Source organism: Sinocyclocheilus rhinocerous, unplaced genomic scaffold (genome assembly GCF_001515625.1).
Source record: "Sinocyclocheilus rhinocerous isolate Xijiao unplaced genomic scaffold, SAMN03320098_v1.1 scaffold5255, whole genome shotgun sequence".
Lineage (NCBI taxonomy): Eukaryota > Metazoa > Chordata > Actinopteri > Cypriniformes > Cyprinidae > Sinocyclocheilus > Sinocyclocheilus rhinocerous.
Window position 1 is genome coordinate 51,774 of NW_015649278.1, and position 11,513 is coordinate 63,286.

The following is an 11,513-nucleotide window of genomic DNA, read 5'->3' on the forward strand; positions in this document are numbered from 1 at the left end:
TGGCTCCGACAGCGCCTGTAGTCCCATTTAGCAACTTGTTAGCAATGTCTTTTTAAAGAAACATAACAGTTTTTAAAAAATCACGAGTGGGGTGTAACTGGTGTGTTTTATGTCCTAGAATAAAACGTGAAAGTATCTTGAGCTTGTGTGAACCACAGACCTTATTTTGGGGTATTTAACCAAACTCCCATTCAAAAAACCCATTGGCTGCGTCCGAAACCGCCTACTCAATTTCATTAAGTACTTACTTAACGAGCGCTAAAAGAGTAGGTACAGCCAAATCTCGTTAAGTATGAATGCGATCCGGACATCATCCGCCATGGACCAATACATTTTGGGTTGATTTAAATTTTTATATTTGTAACCCTACTAATATGACCCACAGTTTGGTCCGTGTAACCCTTTGCAGTTCTTTGTTCAATTCGCACCATCAAAATGAACCAAATGAAAAGTTGGCTTCAAACTTTCATTTTAAATTTTTTTGGAGCAATTTACAAACGGATAATTGTCTCTCATTTTAATTTTCAATTTTACGAGTTTGGGTTGTTGCGCGCCAAGGTATATTTAAATGCTATAAATGATTACTATTTGAGCAAATTATATTCTCATGTAAAGATTTCATGTTAAAAGAAGCATATTCTGTACATACTTTCAAAAAAAAAAAAAAAAAAGGGAAATAAGGATTGGAGAAACTTAAGACCTAATGTACTTCATTAACACAGGACACACAAAAAATTAAGAACGGTTAATGTAGGCTTAATTAGAGCTGGAAAACAGCTCCTGATCATATGTATTCATCTGCATGAGAAAAAAATTACAATTTTATTATGTAAGTATAGGACCTATATGGTTCATAGATTTACATCAGTTCAGTAGGTGGTTTTCAGTTGAAGGTGCTTTATTTGGCATGACATATTTCTACATTTAGAATTAGGCTACATCCAAATCATTTGTAGTATTGCTAAAAAAAAGTAAGCATGATAATAATAAGAAGAAGAAAAAGAAGAAGAAGAAGAAGAAGAAGAAGAAGAAAGGAGTTTAATTAATAAAGCCATATAAAGATGCCACTACAGAGTAAAATTAAATATTGAAGAATATTCATCGTTTTGGACACCAGAGGGCCCTGATGTAGCTACACCATATTGAAACAATTCGGGTAATGAAGCTTTTACGATCCAAAATAGAGTATTGGTAAGCAAAGCTTCGTTTTACAGTCACTAAACAATTAGACCACACATATTTTTATCTTTAGAATACAGAATACAACTCCAAGATATATCCCAATATTTTTAGTTCAGTATATGAAGTCTTATCTGTTTTCTTTTAACCTCTTGTAGATCTGATGTCATTGACCAGAAGAACAGCAGCAGCTGCAGCAGCCACGCCCATCAGAGCAGTGACGACCAATCGGATCACAGCTTCGGTAGAATCGCAACAGCGGATGTGCACTTCTGAAGAAACAAAAAGAGCAATGATAAAAGGGAGCTGTTCAGCATCTCTGCCAGGAACTCAAAATGATAAAGATACAAATATTGGCAAAAGATATCTGCAAAACCCCAGATCTACTTGGAATGAGTAGTTTCATTTTTAGATTAATTATTTCTTTAATACATTTCTGGCATCTTTAAAGTTATCAGGCTGGTAAAAGAAAAAAACCCCGCTAATATCACCACTGACGTACCAGAATATGTCTGACAGAGTTCAGTGATGTTAAGATGTTCACATTTTGACGATGATGATAAAATGGATGGCATTATAAAAATGAAATATTAAAGCATATTCATCATTTTGGCCACTAGATGGAGAGCAAAGCTTCGTTTGGCCATAACTAAACAATTGGACAACACATATTTTCATCTGTACGATTAAAACTCCAATATATGTCACAATATCTTTAATCTGTTCTGTTTTCTTTCAACCTCTTGTTGATCTGACGTCATTGACCAGAAGAACAGCAGCAGCTGCAGCAGCCACGCCCATCAGAGCAGTGACGACCAATCGGATCACTGCTTCAGCAGCATCACAACCGTGGACGTGAACTTCTGGGAAAAAACAAATAAATAAATAAAATGATAAAACAGACCTGTATTTCTAAACAGTCTCTTTTAGGAACTCACAATTACAAGAATCTTAAGAATATTATCTGCAAAAACTCAAATCTGCTTAGAATAAATGAGAACAGAAGTTGTTTTTTTGTTAGTTTTTTTTGCTTTTTGCTTAATAACTATTGGCATCTTAAAAGTTTAGGAGTCTGGTAACAGCAAGCATTGACGTACCTGCATGTGTCTTACAGAGTTCAGTGATGTTAGGATGTTCACATTTTGGCACTACTGCTGCTGCTGATGAAGAGTTACTGCTGATTACAGGAACAGCCAGAGGAGCTGGAAATATGAGAGAAGAAAGAATAAATCAGAATAGCGTGTTTATTGCACCTTCAGTCAGTCAGTCAGTGTATGTCTCATCAATACTGATACTGATAGGCTACTGAAAGTAGCTATTAACTCTAATTAGTTGTTCCCAAGGACTCAAAGACCTGAAATGGGTGTTTCGGACAAAGGAGACGTGCAAAAGGGGTCCAGAACGTAAAAGTGCATTTTGAGCTTAAACCACTGGGAGGCAGTGTGCAAAAACAGGTGTTCACTCGAAGGAAGAGGAGGCTTGAGTGGAGGGAACGTTATCATTTCTCAAAGTAAAAAAAAACAAACAAAAAAGTTGTTAATGTAGTATATTTTGTAAATTTCATTGATAATTAAGATTATCTGAAGTGACTAGAAATTAGACAGGCTAGGGCAGGGCTGTCCAAACTCGGTCCTGGAGGGCCGGTGTCCTGCAGAGTTTAGCTCCAATCCTGTAAGGGGTAGGGTTGGTGTAGGGCGATAGAAAATACGGTTTGTACAGTATAAAAACCATTACGCCTATGGAGAGTCCCTACAAGGATAGCTGATCAGACTGTGTGTGTGTGTGTGTGTGTGTGTGAGAAAGAGAGAGCGAGAGAGTGAATGCACTTTTAGCGACCCAAGCCAACAAGTATGATAATTGCTATAACATGGTCAGTCCTCTCTCTACATTTGCGTAAATGTTGAAATGATTTAGTCATTTTAATAACTGAAGGTGAAAATAATTGAAATTTTAAGATCCAGAACCTTTAAAAGTGTAGTAAAATGTGAAACTGATAACTCACCATGGACAGTGAGACTGAAACTCTTGCTCACACTGTTGGTCTGTAGTTTATAGAGTCCAGCGTGTTCAGTTCTGGTGTTTGTGATGCTCAGAGATCCAGTTTGATCATTCAGCTTCAGTCTGTCTCTGAATCTCCCATCAAGATCATCATCATATACAGTGATGCTGCCGGCCATTACATTGATTTGAGCTATTAAAGTGTTTTCAGATCCAAACCTCCACAGAATCAGATCTTCATCCGTCATTTCAGTAAGACCAGAATTTAGAGTCACTGAATCTCCCTCCTTCACTGATACCAACTCCATTCCATCCACATCAACACCAAAGACACCTGGAAAACAGAGTTTGTCAAAGATTAAGGGTTAATAACTTTGTTTAAATAAAATAACTGATTTAAACCATTCAAATGTAAAACAAAGACCAAAGAACAGTAGAAGACTGTTAATTATACAGTCCCTCAGTTGGCCCCTTTAGTGCCCCTACTCTGGAAAATGATTGGTTATAGGAAGCCAAACACACAGAGCAAATGGACTAAATGGACAGAGCAAGTTAGTTTTTAACAGTGATCTTACATTGCAGATTATTTTTGAGAATGCAGTGTGAACTAGTGGGAAGCACGGTACTGTACATTCAGTTCCCCTCTGAATCATTTTAACTGGAAGTAAAACAACTTAAAAGGTGATTGCATGGTTTACATAGCTTATTTTCTGTTTTTTTAGATTGTTACACAAAAATAAAAATGATGTCATCATTTACTCCCCATCCTGTTTTTTCAAGAAATAAATGTTTAGCTGATGTCTGATCATCAATATTCAAATGTGGCAAGAACAGATTCTGCTGTGTTTTTTCAATCTTGTGGTTTTTCGCTTGTGGTTCAAATCAGTAAAATGCATTTTTATTTGATTGCAGCATCGTTTATGTAGGTCTAACAAACAATGTAAATCACCTGGCTAAAAAGTAGTTCATGACCTACTTATTAACCTGACACAAATTAAGAATACGATCATAACTTACCAAACAGATGCCACAAGCAGAACAAAATGAACTTGTTAACCATTGTCAAATAAAAGCGCTTGAAATATGTGAACACTTCTGTGACAGATGGTAAACCATCAGTCTTAAACTGTGATAGTAATAGTGCTGCGCATGATTCTTTCCCCACAGGATTTGACCACCACCCACCCAATGCACCACTCAAGCACTTGTTGGTTGAATATGTTTATCCATCTTCTATTAACCCTTTCTCCGCCAGCTTAAAAAAAAAAAAAAATCTATTCTGTTCACCTGTTTCTAGCTTAGATCCCCTTTTTGTCCTGTGTATTTATGCTCACTTTTTGGTTCAGTTCTTGGTTTATTATCATCAGTGGTCCGTTATTGTCAATTAAACAAAGCAAAAACACTCTGGAGCACAACCCAAACCAACCTACATGGTTTGTGTTTTGTTTAACTACTGCATTTAGATCTGCAGCTCAAATGTCTCCATTTGCACCAACATGTGACACTTGTCATAGTTCATGTTGGTGACTAGTGACTAGTGTTCTCTTGGTACCATGGTCAAACCACATTTCTAAACAGATCAGACCACAGCAGGTTTTACTTTGACTCACAAAATGAGCTGTTAGAGTCTCACATGCATTCCAGAGAAATACATTCATGTTTTACCCTGCTCAGAGGCCTTTTGTAGGTCTTGAGTGTATGATATACATGTTTGTACAACAGTTAAAGATTTATTTGAACTACATGCTCTGCTTAGCCTGCTGCTTTTAAAGGGGTCATATGATGCTGCTAAAAAGAACATTATTTGGTGTATTTGGTGTAATGAAATGTGTTTATGCGGTTTAAAGTAAAAAAAACACATTATTTTCCACATACTGTACATTATTGTTTCTCCTCTATGCCCCGCCTTTTTGAAACGCGTCGATTTTTACAAAACTAATCGGTCTGAAAAGCGAGGTGTGCTCTGATTGGCCAGCTATCGCATCATATGACCCCTTTAAGGTTATATTTTATTTGTTATTTCAATGTAACTTTACAGACTTTACAGACATTTTTTTAGTCATTTCTGAAATGCATGGCAAAACTGTTTTAATATAGAGCTAAAATATATAGCTAAAGTGGCCCAGTGGGCAGCAAAGTCACCTCACAGCTATTGTCTCCAGAAGTCAGACCTTTGCCTAACCACATAGTGAATGCAGTGTGGGCGTGATATCTGAGGCTGAGAATGTCACAGCAAGAACATCCCTGGTCTTACACACTCTCAAAAAAAATTACAAAAGCTGCCGCTGGAGTGGTGCCTTTCAAAAGGTGCACTTTTGTGCCTAAAGGGTACCCTAAAGGTACATATTAGTACCTAAAAGGTACAAAAGTGTACTTTTTGAAAGGGTACCGCCCCAATGACAGCTTCCGAAACTTTTTTTTTTCTTTCCGAGAGGGTATGCAGGGGATTATGCAATTATGTTATTTGTTTTTAGGAAAATATGATTTATCCACATTAATTATAATACATTAAATTGTCTATGCATAATCCACAAGTGGTGTAGATGGTGGTAGCCTATACAATAAAGGCATTTTCTCTGTTCTTTGGATTCTTAGTTTGTGTTTACATTTCCTGCGTTCAGTTCCTGTTTCCTTAGTTGCCTTAGTTTCTGATTATCTCCTTGATAAGTTCCTCAACTTTTTTCTAGTTTAATTATCATTTTGTCTGTGTTTATGCCCTAGGTAGGACCATAGACTATATAAAAACATCGACGTAGTGTCCGTGACGTCACCCGTAGGTTTCCGAAGAGTGTTTTTGAAGCTCAAAAGTAGGCGGAGCCGGCTGTCGCCATCTTGGCAGCGCGTCACTGCGTGTCACTCCCGGATAATCGAAAATGGGCAAAGAGGGCTGGCGCAAGATGGCGGCATGACTAGTTGCATTTGCATGGCTGCGTAAAATAAAGTTCGGGTAGGTCTTACTAATGTTGATATAAGAAAAAAGTCACACTCGTTTTATGTGATACTGCGATTCTGGCATAAATTCGCGCTGTTTACTGCTAGTTCTGCGGTTTATTTAATTCTATAGAAGAGTGAGTTACCATGGATTTGTCAGTTCCCGAAGAGATGGACGTTGAGGTTCAAAAGATGACGGAGAAAAGACTTATTGACGACACACACTCCTACACTTGCCGTAGCAAAAAAGGAGGTGAATGTGACTCTTTCCCAAACATGCCGTCTAAAACACAGCCGCCGAAGAAGCTCGCAAAAGGAGATGCATCAGAGGACTTAACCTTAAGTCAGGTACAGCACAGCATCATTCAAATAATCAAACAATCATCCGAGGAAATAAAAGACATGGTGAAAGAAAACTCAACCAGCATCAACCTCTTGAAAGAAGCACTGGAAGTTGTGCATTCTGAAATATTTGACATTCGGAAAGAAAACGAAGATTTACTTGGCAGATAAATGCTTAACGTAATATATACGATCATTATTAAACATATGATCGCAAAAACATTACAGACTACTCACCGTGCTCTCTCATTGTCAATAACTCCGCCCCTCACTTCCGGTTCTGTGACTGCGGTTCTGAACATACTATTGGGGTGCTGCGGGTCTGCAGCTGGATATATCTCGCTTGGGTAGGACCTAGGTTCTCGCTCTTTGAGTGATGTTCTTATCTTAACATTATAGTGCCATCTAGTGGTTACAGCAGATAAATGCCAAAGGAAGAGGCTGAATTCAGAGCTGTACTAATATACTATTAGACCTACTATTTTTACCATATCTAGTTAAAGTAGAATGTTAGTATGTGGTTTCCAAATTTAACAACAGGAGAATCAACAGCCAACCAAACGAAAAGTTTAAAGTTACAATAGAAGCTACAATGAAGCTACAATAGAAAAGGTTTTTAAACAAATGCTCCATATGTTATAATGAAATAGTGAACAAACTGGACTAACAGGCATGCAAAGAAAAGAGAAAATATGAGCCCATGCAAAGTAGCATGAAATGTGGACAAGATATCAAAGAAAATAGGTTTCAATAGTAGGAGTCAATTGTTATTCTGTTATCAGTATTAATTAATTCATTAATTCTAACATCATATCAAGTCTAACAACTATAAAGCTACATCCTCATTTATTTATTTAATCTGTACCTCTTTATTTATTTACTGGAACAATCATTTTAATACTGCAAATTGAACTCCGGTTAAGTTGTTGCCTCAAAGATCCCTCCAAATGGTTAAGAAACTCATACAATAAAATTCATAGACTCTATCCTACCAAACAATTTGTACAAAAATAAATAAATAAATATTGTTATTATTATTTTAAGTGATATCGAAATAAATTGCTCTTTCTGTGAAAGTTCCACTAAAACAGTTTCCCATTTGTTTTGGTCCTGCCGAGATACCCAGCATTTTTTTTTTCAATATTGAGAGTTTTATTGTTGACAATTTAATGTACAATACTACATGATTAAATGGAATAATAAAATGATAAATGATTATGAATTAATTAATTAATTTATATGATAGAAAGGTACAAAATACAATCACTCTCTTGAAGCAACATATACACACAGGTCGCTACAATCTGTATGTATGTAATCTGTAAAATGTATTTGCTTTTAATTCCTTTCTGAATGTATAGCAGTATTTCTCAATTCCAGTCCTGGGGGCCCCCTGCTCTGCGCATTTTTGGCTACAACCGAAAACCTAGGCAGCTGACTTGCTGCCTCGCTGCCATAGGCTGGCCGCACACTAGACAATTTTCTAATCTTAAACGATTTTAAAACCATAGGAGACCACAGACATGAAGACAGTTCAACAGATTTTTAGCCTTATAATCCGCTGAATGCGCACACTAGACGATTCGACCAGACCACGAGACCAAACTTGATGATTGTAGGAACGATTTCACAGTGACACGAGATCTCACGGAGACTCGCGAGATCAAATATGACTTGAGAAGAAGAACTGAGAACAATTTGCGTTTTGATCCACAGAGAAAAACAAAGTATAAAAAATAATATGGGTAATGTTCTCTGCTTTCATGGCATGTTTGTGGCTGCCAAGTTTCAGCTATAGAAGCATGCAACATCCGGTAGGTGACGCTTGGCCACTCTCATTGGCTATCGTGGGTATCATGTCAGAGGCAGGGTTGTGGCCAGAAGGGAGACAGCTCCTACCGGAAACGAACAATGAAATTAAATTTCTACCTATTAGATTGTGTTTTAGTAACGTCTACACCTACCCCAACCCTAAACCGACCCCTTACAATAATTTAAAACATTTTTAATTATTGTTATACAGTGTGACAAATTACACTGTATTGATGTGCGCATGCCCAGTAGCACCATACGTATCCCTTCTAGCCTTAACCCAGAGGCAGCCCAATCAAGAGTCCTAAATATCAAACATTTGAGTTCGGGGATGCTCCGTCTCGATCAGGAGCAGTTAAATAATCGTAATGACACCACACAATAGAGGATTTTTGGACAAAAATGGTTTGCGACAAGCCTCGAATCGGGCCACCCAAGTGCAAATCGGCCTTAAAATCGTCTAGTGTGCGGCCAGCGTTAAGCTATCACGCAATGACTTTGCAGGCAGCGTTTTTGCACAAAGGCACCTAATGAAACTGATTTCGGACAAGCTTCTGAGGCAGCGTAACGGTTTAAAGGTCCCATGGCATGAAAATGTCACTTTATGAGGTTTTTTAACATTAATATGAGTTCCCCTAGCCTGCCTATGGTCCCCCAGTGGCTAGAAATGGCGTTAAATATATACATGCATGTGTTTGTATTTATATATACATAATACATATACACAGTACACACTTATATATTATGTGAACAAAAACTTTTATTTTGGATGTGATTAATCGCGATTAATCGTTTGACAGAAATAGAAATAACATTAAAAGTGCAAAAAGTTAGCCAGAAATATTTACACAAACTGACCACCAAACGCAACTTTCAGACGCCATCTATATATTTTTTAGCTTAACTGTCCAGTCCCAGGGGCCCCCTGCTCTGCATGTTTTGCATGTCTTCCTTATTTAACACAGCTGATTGAGATCATCAGTGTAGTTCATCTCAAACAAGCCTATAGTTCAGGGGTGGCGAACTCCGGTCCTGGAGAGCCGCAGCCCTGCAGAGTTCAGCTCCAACCATAATTAAAACTCACCTCCCTGTACAGGGCAGGACTTAAGGGGGCGGGGGCCCTTGGGCTTGAAGTTATGTTTGGGCCCTGGCTATACCTACAATACAAATGCCCTCAAACTGAACATCATTATGGAGTAACACAAAATACACAATCATATGATTTAGGGCTGCACAATGTCACTGACAAGCTGCGCAAAACATGCGCAAAATATAATTGTGATTTTGCGCAGCTTGTCAATGAACAATGGCTCTGTGTAGTAAATGCTGCTCCATGTGAAAGCATGCACGTGATGGAGATTTACCGCTGATTACAGAATGGGATTTACTGACAAGATGCGCATTAAATATCGCATGCGATTTATCGTGCAGCCCTAATATGATTTGAGGTTCATAAATAGCACAATTAATATGCAACATGTCTAGGCTATAGTTAAAGTTTAAATGCAATATTAATTATTCATTATAATATAATAAACAGGATGTGTTTTCTCAGTTGAGAGATCAAAACCCTGAAATAACTTTGAAAAAAAAAAAAGCCAGAGATGTTGGCTTATTAGTATTATAAAAGTTAGATCTGTGTCCTCATGTCAGGTTATTTAATCAAATTCAATCGAATAAAAAGACATGCTGGCTATTAACAATCAAATGAAATCACGATCAACAAAATTCATAGATGTATTGTGCATAAATGTTAAGTTTAAATATAACATTTTAATTTAGAAATATTAAATGATTGCAAAAATGAAATAAGCTACTTTTTAAAATATGAAACTACAACTGTCAGCAGCAAGTGACTGTCTTAATGAGTGAGTTGAATCAACTGATTCATTTAAAAAGCTGATTCATTTAACTTTGCAAACGACTGTACTTATAGCCTGAAAGAAATTTCTCCTTGCAAGTAAACTAAGGTTTTGCCTGTGTATTTTAATCACGATCCAAACAAAGATGCTGCACACATGTTATTTAGATTGTAACATTTTGAAATTTGAAACAAAAAGGTATGACTTTAGCTTTGTGATACTAAAAAAATCTGAACGAAACAAAAACAGCAGACTGGCTGAATGAGACGCAAATGTCACTCTCTGACAGCAGGTGGCGCTTAAACAGCAGGTATTTATAGGCTGCTGCCCCTTTAAGACCGAATGCATGGATCCAATATAATGCACGTGCGATTTATTTCTCCACTTACGTTCATTTAAGACATGAAAATACTTGCTGAGATAGTTATTTTGAGATAATTTAGCATCAGTGGTGTAGTCGGGGCAAGTATACGCCGTATGCTTACTTTTTCCCCCGGGATGTTTGCGTATTACGACTTCTAAGGATCAATATTTGCGTATACCCTCGGTATACCCACTTGTTTTGTTGCTTCGCAAGTCCGTAATCTACTGTCATGTAGCTTCCCCTTTAATGGTGTCCCATACTGCTGTGTGAAATTCGTGATTCTTTGTAATTGGTGCAATATCACTTCTGTCATTCAACGCCGCTCATTGCCGCTCGCGCTTGGTGTTTAGAGCCGCACTGAGCGCAGTTCTCGTGCTGCAACAGTGGATACACGCCGTAAGGAAATATGGTAGTGAGTGCACGGATTTGAGTGGAGACATTCTCTCGTTAGTAGCCTATCGAAAAAGGAAGCCCAATATGATAGTGCGGCCACGACGTGAAACAATTACTTTCGAATATTTTTACTAACACCCCGAGCCTCCGTTACATAAAATTTAGATCTAACAGAGGAATGAGCCGTGTGCAGTTACTGAAGAGAGAGAGAGAGCAGAAGAGAGCGCGTGAATGTGAATTACTCGCATATGACCGGCTTTCCCAAAACTATTTTATTGATAAAGTCTTTGTGTGTGTAAAAGAGAGAACACGCTGTCCAACAATTAATGCCACGGATCCCCAAATATAATCCCTTAGTCACTATAGTTTTGTCTGTTAACTTAGCTGAGTATTAAACTGCTAGCAACTGTTAGGCTATTAGGAGCACCCCATTATTATCATGTCAGAATACTTTATGCTAAAGGACATCATACTGTAAAGTTACATTAATACATTTAGCAGACAGATATTCACATGGATTTATAGTTTAGGTAGGCAGGGAGAGCAGACAGCAAAACAAAAATATGAGTCAATGCAATAGTGTGTTCAGTCAACCCAAGTAGGCTATTAGGATTTTTCAATAAAGGTATTGC

General features: G+C 37.6%; 1 protein-coding gene and 1 long non-coding RNA gene across 2 annotated transcripts in view; one reads left to right on the forward strand and one right to left on the reverse strand.

Annotated features, from left to right (window-relative positions):
• Window positions 1–11,513, reverse strand: part of LOC107710492 (uncharacterized) — a 40,190-nt gene that overhangs the window by 27,836 nt on the left and 841 nt on the right. Inside the window, exon 2 of the mRNA XM_016515279.1 lies at window positions 3,171–3,511. Coding sequence (XP_016370765.1) covers window positions 3,171–3,485 — 315 coding nt within the window. The 5' untranslated portion in view covers window positions 3,486–3,511. The remainder of the gene's footprint in view (window positions 1–3,170; window positions 3,512–11,513) is intronic.
• LOC107710495 (uncharacterized) lies at window positions 6,068–6,608 on the forward strand. Its single transcript, XR_001636606.1, has 2 exons — window positions 6,068–6,124; window positions 6,242–6,608. It is a non-coding gene; the product is annotated as an uncharacterized LOC107710495 (long non-coding RNA).